The 13,478-nt window shown below is 44.1% G+C and overlaps 1 protein-coding gene across 2 annotated transcripts in view; it reads left to right on the forward strand.

Annotated features, from left to right (window-relative positions):
• Positions 1–418: 418 nt before the first annotated feature.
• SBNO1 (strawberry notch homolog 1) overlaps positions 419–13,478 on the forward strand; it is a 31,404-nt gene continuing 18,344 nt past the window's right edge. The window contains exons 1-7 of one of the 2 annotated variants that reach the window (XM_071444988.1): positions 419–572; positions 6,889–7,022; positions 7,460–7,564; positions 8,396–8,705; positions 10,397–10,497; positions 11,601–11,697; positions 12,771–12,931. In XM_071444988.1, coding sequence (XP_071301089.1) covers positions 6,891–7,022; positions 7,460–7,564; positions 8,396–8,705; positions 10,397–10,497; positions 11,601–11,697; positions 12,771–12,931 — 906 coding nt within the window. In that variant the 5' untranslated portion in view covers positions 419–572; positions 6,889–6,890. Of the gene's footprint in view, positions 573–948; positions 1,477–6,888; positions 7,023–7,459; positions 7,565–8,395; positions 8,706–10,396; positions 10,498–11,600; positions 11,698–12,770; positions 12,932–13,478 lie in introns of those variants that run through there. The other variant, XM_071444990.1, reaches the window with a different exon arrangement.

Raw genomic sequence — 13,478 nt, forward strand, 5'->3', positions numbered from 1 at the left:
CCCACCCTACCGGGAACCGGGCCCGGATCGCCAAGGCTCGACTGCGGCCGGCGCAATGGGGCGGGGCCCGCCCGCGGGGACGTCGCTTATTGGAAGGACGGTGGATACGCCGGGGATTTTTTTGGGGGGGGGGGAGGGAACGAGGAACTTTCTGCCTTCTCGTTGCTGAGAGCAGGGAAAAACCGAGGCGCGGCATGTCACGTGACGGGGGGGCGAGCGGGGATCGCGCGCCGGGGCCCGGTGGCGGCGGTGGGGGGGGGAGGGGGTGGGCGCGAGACGGCGGCGGCGGCCACGTGACCGGGGAGCCCGCGGGCGGGGGGCGGGTCACGTGGTGCCGAGCGCGCGCCAGCGGCGGGCGGTGGCTGGCGGGGTCACGTGGGCAGGGAGCGCGCGCGGCGCGGCGGGGGGAGGGAGGCGCGGCCCGGGTCACGTGGTGCGGGCGGCCCCCGGCCCCCCCTCCCCTGTGAGGGGAGGGAGGGCAAAGATGGCGGCTGTGAGTTAGAAAGCGGCGGGCGGCGGGGCCGGCGGCGGAGACTTCCAGGAGCCCGCGGGAGGATTGAGTGCGACAGAGAGTAAGTCCCGCGCTGCTCTTTTGCTTGGCGTCACGTCTGTTTGGCCGCCTCTGGCCGCTCCCCGCGTTGCGGGGCCGCCCCGGGGGTTTCTTCCCCTCAGCTCCTCACCGGGGCCCGCGGCGGCGGCGCGGGGGTGTCCGGGGAGGACCCGTTGTGCTGGGAGCGGCTCCGCGTCTCCCTCGGTCCCTCAGCCCGGGAAGGCTGCGCGGCCGCCCCCGCAGGGGTCCCGGTGGGCCGGGGGCGGCGCGGCGGGCGGGGTAGGCGCCGCCGCCGCCCCGGCGGAGCCCCGGTTGTCCCGCGAACTTCGTGCCCGGGGGCGTGCGGGGGCGGGCGGCGGGGCCCCCCGGCTCTGGGGGAGCGCTTCTCTAACGGGGGCGGGCGCGGCGCTGCGTTCGGCCGCCCCCCCCCCTCGCCGCATCCCTGCGCGGGCAGAGCCCCCCGGGCCGGCCCGCGCCTTTGTGCGCTCTTTCCGCGGCCGCTGATTGTTGAGGTTTGAAATGGAGAAAGGAGGCGGGGGGGATGGGGGTGTTTGATTTATGGTGCCGGAGCGGCTCCGAAAGCCGCCGTGAGACGGAGCCCTCCCGCCCTTCCCCGGGATCGCGGTGCTGTTGGAGGGATCTTTAAAGAGGTGAAGGTCTGGAAACAAAAAGTCGCGCATGGGACGGGATTACGCAGCCGATTCTGGCCCAACCCGGAAGTTTATGTCGGGAACACGTGTTGGTGGGAAGGTGGCGGGGCAGCAGCCGCCGACCCCCCGGCTCTCCCGTCGCCTCCCCCGGGGGCTTCCCCGCCCTGCCGAGCCCTCTGGGGCCCCGCTGCTCCCGGGGAGCTGAACCGCGGCGACAGACACGGCCTCAAAGTCCAGGGACTCTTAACGAGCGCACCTCAAACAGAGGTTGCTAGGGTGAGTAATAGTTTAACGTAGAAATGCTCCTACAGTCTGATGGGGAAGAGGCCTTTTGGGTTTTTCTCCTGGGTTTTTTTTGGGTTGTTTCTCTATTATTTTTAGCTGACCAGGTTCCACGCTGCATTTGAGGGTATAAATCAGAACTCTTGTACTTTCTTTCAGGTACTCTTAGGCTGGTTCTATGTGTTTGATACCTGTTAAAGATGAGGCAGATTTTGTAAATGCTTAAAAACAAAACCCTTGAATTGATCTGTTAGCTAACTCCAGAGTGAGTAAAAAAAAATCTAGTGTGATCAAACGGCACAGTGTGAAGTTAGGAATTAACTCGGTGGTAGCCTATTTGGCTTTAGACTACCAAGCTTCTGTTTGGATTAAAATTATTTAAAAACGTACATTAGTGTTTTGTAAGCTGCCCTCCCCCCAAAATGAAAATCTGTAGTTGATGTTGTAAAGCAAGAATTGAAATTGTGTAACAGCGTGACATTTGAATTGGTATTCTGTATCTCCCTCACAGCTATGAGATGTTATATTTGTATGCAATCTTAATATTTAGAAATAAAATGTGGGCAGTTTGTCTTTTTGTCCAGACTACTCTGGTTTCAAAACTGGCTGAGAGCAACTCTAAAAGCTGTTGAAGCAGGTCATGGATATAGGTAATGGTGCTTTGAGACACACCTGGAACTGCCTCCCAGGCTAAAACTAAGGCTCCTGGTGCTCACATGCTGCTCTTTCTCTTTGAGATTTTACTTGTTAAAAACTTTCACTGCTGGCCAAATTACCAGCTCCAGCCTTTTAGTCTGAAAGCAGATTTCATGCCAAATTATTGCATTGTTAAGTCTTTTAAATTTTCAGAACTTCTGAATTTCACATTTGCAGACTGTGTAACATGGCAGTTGTAAATTTTGTAGAACAGGCATTAAAAAGCATTGAGGCAGAGTTGAAGCCCACAGTGTCCTGGAGTGTCCCTCCTGTCCTTGAAAGCTTTGAGGTTTGAGTGGTAACCAGCCCTTGAAAAGTGGGAACGATTTTTCCAGGACTGGAGTTAACTTCTGGTTTTTGTGAGAGCACCTTTGTGCGTGTGAATGCAAAATTAACTGCTCGTCTTGAGGTTAAGGCATGGAAGGATGAGTGAGTTCATTAATTAGGGTTTTGCTCTTTGATTGGATGGTGACTTGCAGAGGACCAGAAGGGGTTGGCTTGGTTGAATTGTTGTTTTTTACTGTTACCAGGTTGCCTTCTGGAGACAAAAGCTGAGAAATGAGCAGAGCCCACGTGGCTATGCAGAGAATCCTGTTGGGTGGGACGGGGCTCTTACACCTCTGCTCTCAGAGCCTGCAAAGGGAGATGTGAAACTTTCAGGTCAATAACAACTCATGGTTCAGACAGGCACAGAATTTGCAGGGCAAAGCTGTCTTGTCTCTCCAACTCCAATATTTGTGTGATGTTCTAAACGGCTTCCAGTACAGCTCAGGTGACAGGTATTCCCCAAAAGGGCAGTGGGGAAACCTTTCCAGTGACAGAGCAGAGGTTGTGAATGCTGTCTGTGTCCCAGGCAGGCATTAACGCCCAGCTGTGAGAAGGGCTTGGGAGCAGCAGTGCCTGCTTGATTGGGATGTTTGCTTTGGAGTAACTTGTGATACTGTAATCGATTATGGGTTTGAAATAAGCACTTCAGCATGCAGTGTTACAGTGTGTAACTCACAAACCTGAAAATCAAAAGGCTTTTCATTGTTTGGGGTTCTACCATTATGTTTCTCAGGGGAAACAGAGCAGGTTGCTTGACATGTGTTTTAGTATCTTTTTTTTTTTTCTTTTTTTGTTTTGTTTCTTTGTACCAAAGCTAAAATGGAAGGAGAGAGAGAGCCAGGTTGGCATGGATACATGACATGATATTAAACATGGCATTCTGGTTTTGTATCTTTAAATCAGGAATTATTTACATAATGTGCAGTGATCACGAAACTGCCTCTTTATCAAAGTTTTAAGCTAGGTTCTTCACCAGGAGAGCACCTTACAGAAATGTTTGGTGTGTTTTGGTAGCCCTTCTTGAAATAGCACCATTTTTTTTTTTTCTTTATACAAAGAAAGTAATTAAGATATTACTACTGTTGAAATTTTATAAATACATTTTTTTAGTTTCATTTAATAGGCTGATTCTTGCTCAGTGACATTGGACTACCTCACTAAACATAGACAATCTTATCTGCAAGATTCTACATGCTCAAAACAGTTCTTTGAGTGATGAAATCCTCAGGGAACAGCTTGTAATATTCACAACTTTTTAATAAGTATTTTCTTTCGGAGATTTTGAAGATGTGGCAAACAGGTCCTTATATAGTATTGCCAAGGCTTAGCTGCAGAGCTTGATAAAGTCACTTTCACTTGTGTTAGCTGAGGAGCCTCCTACCTTGCAAGATTATGGAGCTGGTTCAGCCTGATAATGTTTGAAGCTTAACCAGCATGTGCTACAGAAAATAAAATGTTATCACAATGCAGCTTCTCCTGTATGTTTCTTTTCTTCCTCATTTAATTTCCTTGCTAAATTAAAATGAGGAGGGTGGGCAGCATTGGTGCTTGGAAGTTGCACAAAGGCTAAAATTGGTGCTAAGTATTCAGTGACTTCTAATGTAAAAAATCTAGAAGTTCAGAATTCCTTTTGTTCCAGACAATGCAGCTTTGTTCCTACTGTACAGAAACAAAATAAGTGAAACTAATCAAACTTTCATTGTCCAGACTGACAGACAAACAATTGCTGTTGTTTTACTGAGCTTTTTGCTGGGTTGTGAGCAACCACGAATTTTTAAGACTTAAAATTTGGGGTGTCAGGAGAGGGGTGCAGCTGGGGGGTTTCTTAAATGACAACAGCCTCACTAGAAAGGGATGACTCTGAACTGGAGATATTTACTCTGAAATTGTAGGAATTGCTTTGCTGGTTTCTATCACCAGTCATTTACTGAAAACTTGGAAATAAGCAACTAAAACATTACTGCTATGAGTTGGTTTTTTCTGAACTGTGGAACTTGTAAGGTCTCAGCCATCAGGTTTTTAAAGGGTGAACACGTTGGGGTCAGTGGCATCGTGGAAATGTTAAACTGGACTTGAAACAGATGGAATGGGTTGGGACACCCTCGTGGGGTGGCTGGGGAAGATGTGTTTTTGTGGTGTTGCTGTGGGTTTTTCTTCTTGCTTTGGTTTTGCTTTGAGTCTCAACTTCATAGAAAGGCCTTTCATTCCTATATTCTGAGAGCAGACTAAGAGTTCTTGAGTCTTTTCATTTTTTCTTCCTTCTCCTAAGTGAAAAGCCCCAAGCTTCTGCTGCTTCTGCCTTTTTGTGCCTCTATTTAGTCCAGACCCTTAACTCTCAACCAAGTTTTAGTCCTGTCTTCATTGAGCAGTGGGGTGATCACAACTCCATACAGACCAAGGAATTTCTTAACTGATGGTTTTGCCACTGTACATTCAGACATTTTAGTTTATTTGTCCTTTGAACCAAGCTGTTACCCTGTGTGAAGGGTGCTCATGCCTCTTTCCCAAATGGACACTGTGAAGTTATTTTGAAGTGTTTTGGAGCTGTTTTGATTCAGCAGGGTGACCTGTGTGAATTCCCCTTCTGTAGCAAAATTCATCTTCAGTAGCTGCTCTCAAGTTCTGAACACCAAAAGTACTGAAAAGCAAAAATTTCATCTTCAGACTTAAACCTTCCTCCCCTCACCTGTTTCTGGTTAGTAAACAAAGCTGCAGGCTTCTAAACTTGGCTGTGATGGTCACTGGGAAGATTTTAGTCTGATGAAGTTAAGGATTTATCCTATCTAATTAAAGTGTGTATATATATATATATATATATAGTGCCCTTTTTTGAGAAGCACAATCTTTCTGGAATGAAAGGTGGAACTAAAAGTCAGATCTTAGCACTTTTGTTGACCCATTCAGGATTCTGGGAGACAGGCTAGTGGCTGCTGACATCCTTTAATGGTGCTGCCATATCAATTAAGTGTGCTAGATGACTTAAAACTTCTTAATTTTTTTCTGTACCTCATAGCAACAAACAAGGCCATTCTGCAAATTGATTTACTCACCTCAAGTGCCTTTAAGAAAGAGGAGTCTGGTTCTGACAAGCCAAAGGTGTTTGGTGGGGCTGTGTGTAGCCAGTAGCAGTCCCACCAATTGTTTGTTGCTTTGATATTGTTGGAGCATCTTTAAATCTTTGCTCCATTCAAATGCATCTTCCCCTTGTCCCAGGATCTTGCCCTTGTGGTGCCACCATCTCGTGAATTGTGAGTATGAATCCACAACCAAAAGGTTTCTCCCTGCTCTTGCACAGACTAAAAGTGGGAAGAGTAAGAACTGAGTGCCTGAGGCTTGGCTTATTACAAGAATTACCTGTTCTGCTAAAAGTGCTGAGGAAGATGTGTGCCCAGCCAGCTGGATGTGGCTCAGCTGTGCATGTAGAAGGGAATGCTGTTTTGTAGTCTTGTGAATGAACATCTAAAATGCCAACAAATAATTTTGTCCTCTTACCTATTTAGAGTAGGTGTTTGGCTACAATGGCTTCCAGTGTTTTATTCCCAGTGGGTGTTAAGGGGCGTGGAGGGTGAGTGAAATTAAGATCTGCTTGAGGTGTATTTTAGACTGTATAAGCAACAGCTCAAGTTCTGTGAAATAATTTAATTTTTTTCTTAATACTGAGGCAGATGGGTTTCCTTCTTAAGCAAGTGAAATGTGTTATCTCCTCTCTTCGTCTTTAAATATGGAGTATTTGGCTTTTTAATAAGTTTTTATGCTGTCTAGAATAGCTTTTTGAAATTAGTTTTGCTTGTCCTACACATAAAGGAGTCTGTGACCTGATGTTAGTGTCCTATTTAATAAGCAGTTACATACCATAATAGTGGCACATTTGTTCTCTCCACTAAGCAAAACAAAATTTCTCCAGTGAATGAATGTAACCTAATGTAAGGGCAAGCAAGAAATTAAAGCTTTCCTTATAAGCTCTTTATCACTAACTTGTTACAAGATAAAGTAAATGAGTTTTAATTGTGCTTCCCTCGTGCAGTTGCTTCACTGACAAAGATGGATCATTAGCATAACATGGGCTCACCATTTCTGCTCTTGGTATTTCTTGTAATGCTTGAAAATGTAGTGCCTCAAAGACTAGAAGAGGTCTCAAGTTTATGGGTGTGGTAGCATTTTCTGTAGTGAACTATTTAATTCTCCCTGCTTTGAAATGTGGTGAGTATGTTGAAAAGCCTACAAATAAACGAAAGAACCAGAGCACATCTAGAAAGTGACTGTGTGTACAGGAGACTGCACTGTCAATGCCATTAAATGCAAGAAATGGAGTTGTGTGTGGGTAAAAAATAAATCAGAGTTCAATTTACTTGTACTTACACTTTCATTTCTTTTTTTTTCCAGAGATGGTGGAGCCAGGACAAGATCTGTTGCTTGCTGCTTTGAGTGAGAGTGGAATCAGTCCAAATGATCTCTTTGATATTGACTCTCCAGACGTGGTTCTTGCAAATCCAGCACCAACTCCAGCTGTTCAGCAGGTTAAAACAAGAACATAGGGATTTGTTAGAGCTTGGGTTTGCTGTGATGAAGGGGTTAAAGGGGATGCTGTGCATGGCAAGTGGTTGAAACATGTGGAGTTTTCTTAAGTTTCTTGCTTCATAGTACTGAGATGGGAAAATGGCTTGTGAATTAATTTGAAACTTCCATACAAAAAAGCAATGTCAAACACTTGAGGTCAGTACAGACAGAAATGTGCTTAGTTCTGGGCATGACATGGGGACATAATGCCAGGTATCCATGGAGAGCTCTCATGTCATTGGGGTCTAGCTGCTCTGCAATAAAATGCATGAGAAGTGTCATGAAATACCGTGTTGAAGCTCCACGATGGCCTTCACTCTGCCAGAGTGTAGCCACTTGAGGCACAGCCTGGGAACAAAAGCCTGAAGGTTTCATTCCTGCTGCCTTCCCTCTGCAGTCGGTGCCGCTCAGCGCCTTGGAGCTGGGGCTGGACGCTGAGGCTGCAGCTGCTGTGAAACAAGAACCAGAGGCTGTCTCCACTCCAGCCTTGTTAAATGTTCGGGTAAGAGCTGAGCTGCTGCTCCAGCATTTGGGTGGGGAGGGGGCTCAGCTTGGGCTGGGTGCCCACAAAGCTGCTTCATCACTCCTCCACCTCAGCTGCACAAAGGCTGAAACACCACGGTGAAAGGCTCATGGGTTGAGATAAGGACAGGGAGATCAGCAATTTGTCATGGGCAAACCAGACTCAACTCGAGGAAATTAATTCATTGCCAGTTAACAATGGAGGAGGAAAATGAGAAGAACGAATCTAAAAATACCTTCTCCTCACTCTTTCCTTTGCCCTGGGCTCAACTTCACTCCTGGCATCCATGGTCCTCCAAGGGCTGCAGGGGAGCCCCTGCTCCAGCACCTGGGGTGCCTCCTCCCCTTCCTTCATTGACCTTGGTGTCTGCAGGGTTTTCTCACATTTTCTTGCTCCTCCATCCCAGCTACTGATGCTGTAACAGTTTTTGCCTGTTGTTAAACAAATGCCTTCTCACAGGCACTGCCAGTGACACTGGGTGGCCACGCCTTGGCCAGCAGTGGCTTGGACTGGCTTTGTCAGATATGGGGGAAACTGTAGTGGTCATATCTTGACCTGGGTGATGAATTTTATTTTTCTTTACCTTAAAATCTAAAAAAAACCTTCTGAAATATGTACAGTGTATTGAGAGATACTATTTGCTCAGACTGTTGCAGCACAAGATATTACTCTGGCAACTTCAGCATCTTATTTGAAGACAGACAAGCGTCTTCTAAAAACTCCTGTATCCTGTGTCTAACTGAAGTCTAATAAAGGTTGCTCTTTCTTTTTAACCCTTTTCTGAAAATTTCCCTGCTTCTTTGTTGCCAGCAACCACCATCCACCACAACCTTTGTGCTGAATCAAATAAATCAGCTTCCAACTCTGGGGACGACCATAGTGGTGACAAAAACGACGCCTGTCACGACCTCGCGGCAGACGATCACCGTAGCCAAGATCATCCAGACCAGCACAACCACCCGGCCCTCGGTGGCAGCACCAGCAGTTCGCAATGCCTTGACCACTGCACCTTCCAAGGACCAGATTCAGCTGAAAGATCTGCTCAAGAACAATAGTCTTAATGAACTCATGAAATTGAAGCCACCTCCTAATATTGCCCAACCAGTAGCAACAGCAGCAAGTGAGTTTTCTTCCTTTGTGATTTCAGTATTTATTTAAATAGTGAAATAACCAAGATCTTTGCATGTCGTACAATATCCTGGTAAAATGAAGTGGTTCAGGAAACCTGATCAATTTCATTCTAACTCTAGTAGTGTTAGAATTCAGGGCAAAGAAGTATCAAATAACAGAGTTAAAAAATTAAACTCTTGTTTTGTGGCATGGGACAAGGAAAATGACAGATTGCAGCTGGAAAATTGGTAGAAGTATTTTGTGACCATTACTGAAGTCTGTTAGCTATGTTACTGGAGTCTCCACCAGTTCCTGTTCTAGCATGTGCTTGGAACTACAATAAACTAATACTATTTTCTATTTAGCATCTTCCAAACTAGATTTGTAGCACATAAGGTGTTTGTGTGAATTGTCTCCTGCAAAAGGAAAATCTGTCCCTTGGTTTCATTGGAGGCATCAAATCTATTGTTTAAGAAATTAAGTCCTAAAAACTTGCTGTTTATTTTCATGTTACTTCTAAAATGCTGCAGTAAGTTAAATGCCACAAGTCCTTTGTTATCACACTCCAAATCCTCATTTTGTGATTTCTTCTATAATATTTCCTTGTATGTTATTTCTAACATGTGGTCAGCTTGCTTAAGGAAAAAGCTGCATGTGTGTGTCACTAACTCTTAAGTTGTTCTGATTTTAGCATATTAAGATCAGACTAGTTCACTTAGAAAATACCTTCAGTGCTGCTTTCTTTTCTGAAAGATGCACGGGCATTTTGTGGATTTCTGTTATTTTCATTGTCTCTGAAACAAGCTTTGCTGATTTTATAGGTGTGGTTGGCATAACCTATTTTTCTGTGTACAGAGAGAGTGCAGTGCAGGAGCTGCTGTTAGAACAAAAAGCAGAATGTCCCTTTGTCATTGCTTTCTCTTAGGGAGTGGTTGCCAAAACCCAAGTTGGGACATGAACTGAAGCTGGGGCAGGGAGTCAAGGAAGTGAGGAAGAGGAGGGGAGAAAGCAGAAGGGGATAAGTCAGTGTTAATAAACCAAGTGAAAACTCAGAGAAGCACAGAATAGGTGAGACCAGCAGACAGAAACTGTTAGAGTGGGACAGCTGCAGAAAACAGTGCAATCTGTGTAAAGTGAAAAGGAAACCTGCAACTTCTAGAAATGTATTCCTAATCTTATTTGTGTTCCTGTGTCTCTGCATCTTTCCTTGTTTTAATTTTAAAAAAATGGCAAATACTTGTAGAAAAGAGAAGCTCTTGAAAGGAAAATGGCCTTTTCATATAATTCAGGCAGCAGGAGTTCTAGATGGGAAAATATTAAGAAGTTAAATTATGCAATGCCTTTGAGGAAAACATTTATTTGTGCAAGTGCCCTAATTGTTTTTAGGGGCAATTATGCTAAGTTTATTACATGCATTGATATGATGGAAACCTGACAGCTGCTTTCAATATTTTGCATCCATCCTTATGCAAATTATTTTAGTTGTGTACTGAGCCTTATTCCTAGTTCCTTGCAAATGTGACTGAAGACAGGAAGGTTAATAAATGGTCTTCTTAAAGGATCCTGTTACAAATTTGTTCTTAAAGCATCATTGAGCTCCTGGATACTTTAAACTTCTCTTTCAGCTCATTAATAGAGCAGCATGTTAATCTGAGTTGATGTTTGGAGGGAATTCTGTAAACCACAGCTTTTCTTTTGCAGCTGACCTAAGCAATGGTGCAGTGAAGAAGGAGGCTTCCACAAAAGAGGTAGCAAGAATATGGATAAATGACATTAAAATGAGAAGTTTTTCACCAACTGTGGTAAGTGGCACAAATGATTCATTTGCCAAACCAATGTGTTGCTGGCCATAAACAGTTGTGGCAGTTCCAGGAGTTACTCATGCTTGTCTTGTCTGTGGTGGAACTGTCAAGTGCATCTGTTTGTTCAAAAGGTCAGTTGCTCCACAAGATGAAACTTGGTTAGATGAGTGAAGTTAACAGCTGTGCTGAGCTTGGATAGTAAATGACAATTTCAAGAAATTACTGTCCTTAGCAGGAGCTGGTGTGGGCCAAGAAGGGTGTGGCTCTGATTAAAGGTGATAAGCACAGCATTTCCTCTGGGTTAAAACATTTTCTTTTCAAATCACTAGCAGTGAGGAAACTGAAAGACTTCCCCCTAGCATGGCTGTGCTTCTGGGCAGTTAAATTGAAGATGTAAATTGAATATCATTCAATTTTCTAAATGTAATAAAGTTACATTCTGATGCTGTAAACATTTGAGTTTTGGCATCTTCACTGATATCTGGGAAGGCTGATGTTTGGGAGGAACTTGCTCCTCAGTGACTGCCATACAGAAGGGGTTTTTCAGATCAGTTCTTTGGTATTAAACATCAGCAGTTGTGGAAGATGTTTGATATTTCATCTGTTGAGTGCTTTACAAATATTTATATATTTACACTGGTCAGGGTCACAGTGAATGGGTAACTGTCAGGTGTCAGAGAATCTGGACAGAGCTGACTATTTAACTATAAAGTTGTGTCATGAATGTGGAACTGCAGGAGACCCTGGGGGAGTACTTGAACATCAGGACTGTCATGTTGTCAAGGCAATTTCCTTTAAGTCATAGTCTGGTTTTAATATGCAGTAAGAAGAATTTCTTTTTAATTCTGCTTATGTGAGTTTGGAGTGCTTGATCTCCTTGCACAGAAGAGGAAGTTCTCTGACTTAGTGTCTTTAGAGGGTTGTTCAGAGTGTAAGAAATCTACATTTGTGTGTAGTTTCCTATTGATTCGCTGGTTTGTTCCCTACATGTGTTAAAACACTGAAGTGCAAGTTTGTCCTCATTTCCTTTCTCAGGTTAATTTCCAGAAGATGGAACATTAACAATGTACTGTTTGACTAACACAAGTATTTCTCAATTCTAGAAAGTGCCAGCAGTAAAAGAAGAGGAGGAACCTGAGGAAGAAGATGAAGAAGAAATGGGCCATGCAGAGACCTATGCTGAATATATGCCAATAAAATGTATGAGCTGATCTTCTGTTCCATCAAAAGGCTCAATGCTTTGAGAGTTCATTTATTTATTTACTCTTGTGTAATCACTAACACAGCAAATAGCTACTGTCTGAAGTTAACAGGACCTGAATGTGTTGTGGGTTTTCCTAGGAAATTTATCTTCTGTAATGCTTAGATCAGTGGACTTTTAAAGAGTTCTTCAATATCATTGAACAATATTTGTTTCACAGATATGACTGATGAACTAAAATCAGGCCTGTTTTTTTTACCTCTGTTAAGATGCTTTGTGCCTCAGCAGAGGAAATTTTGTAAAGGGATTCAGTGCTCACTATTACACTTAGGATTCTAGTTTGAGTCTTTTGGTGTGAAATCACCCTAAGTACATTCTTCCTGCATTGTTCCTGGCTGACTACTTAGAACTGGCTGCTTTTTGAGTGAATCTTTTACTGCTGTTAATTGCCATCTCCTCTTTTTTCTCTTTTCTTTGTTGTACCCATTGACAACAAGCTGTTATCTTGTTTGCTAAATTCAGTGACCTGCTGTAAAAGCAAGGCTTTTTGCAGGGAGTTTGTAGCTAAATGGTTAATTTTTATTGTTGCTGATGAGATCTGTCAGCAATTAAACCATGTCTGTTCTAAATCTTTTCTCCTCTCATTCTGCTTAAAAATGGCACTATATAAATAGTGAGAAGAATGTTGCTTTTGTGATTCTGGCATCCTGAGACTGCTTCTGGCCTTGTTGGGAAAACAAGGTTCAGACTGGTTTTTCTCAAACAAGTCAAGTTACACAAATACTTTAATTTTCTGTAAAGTGAATTTTATCTAATCACATAAAAATTGTGGGAAGGTGGTGAGAAGAGAAAGTTAGGATTGCAGTTATAAATTCAGATGAATGTGTTCCTTCATATGCAGTGCAGTTCAACACTTGACAGATTGTTGCAATGAAACATAATCATTGTTGAATTCAGCCTTTGCAATCACAATTGTAAGTTGTTTGGGTAAATATATTAACTTGTGCTGCAGCAACAGAACTCTGTATTTTGTTTTCATCTCCTGCCTTCCTTCCCCTTCTTTCTCCACCAGTAAAAATTGGTCTGCGTCATCCTGACCCAGTAGTGGAAACCAGCTCCTTATCCAGTGTGACTCCTCCTGATGTGTGGTACCAGACATCAATATCAGAGGAAACCATTGACAGTGGCTGGTTGTCAGCTTTGCAGCTGGAAGCAATCACTTATGCAGCCCAGGTATGCCAGACATCAGCACAGCTTAAAAGCTAACAGAGAATTTAAGAAGAAAAACTAAAATCTGACAAGTGCAGCTATGTCAGTTTTACAAGGAGATAAAATAATAAGAGCTTAAAGGTTTGAGTTGCATTAGAAGATGGCAGGTGAGCTTCAGCTCAGATAAATGTGAGGTAATACACCCAGGAAAATTTCCTCTAAGCCACTTGCAGGATGGTGATCTTTTAACTGTCTTAGAACATGTTAGTCATTTTTATTTCTCTGAAGTAATTGAATGGCTGCAGCAGCAGCAGGTTGAGAAACCCAGCCCTGTCTGACATCCTTGGGGAGGAATAGAGGACAGCACTGGGTGTTATTTTGCTCTTGGGTTAAACTTCAGTGTGCCCAGCCCAGATGTGTGTGCAGTGCTCTGCGTGCTGGGGAAGGAGGCAGTGGAGTTAGGGGACAACTCAAATGGTCACAGGAGGGCAAAGTTACCTCATGAAAAGAGACTGGGACACCTGGGGCTGGAGGGGAGAGGAAGGAATGGGAACGAAATCAGGGTTAAGAT

This window comes from Agelaius tricolor, unplaced genomic scaffold (assembly GCF_023055355.1).
Source record: "Agelaius tricolor isolate 1412-34295 unplaced genomic scaffold, bAgeTri1.0.p SCAF_20, whole genome shotgun sequence".
Taxonomy (NCBI): Eukaryota; Metazoa; Chordata; class Aves; order Passeriformes; family Icteridae; genus Agelaius; species Agelaius tricolor.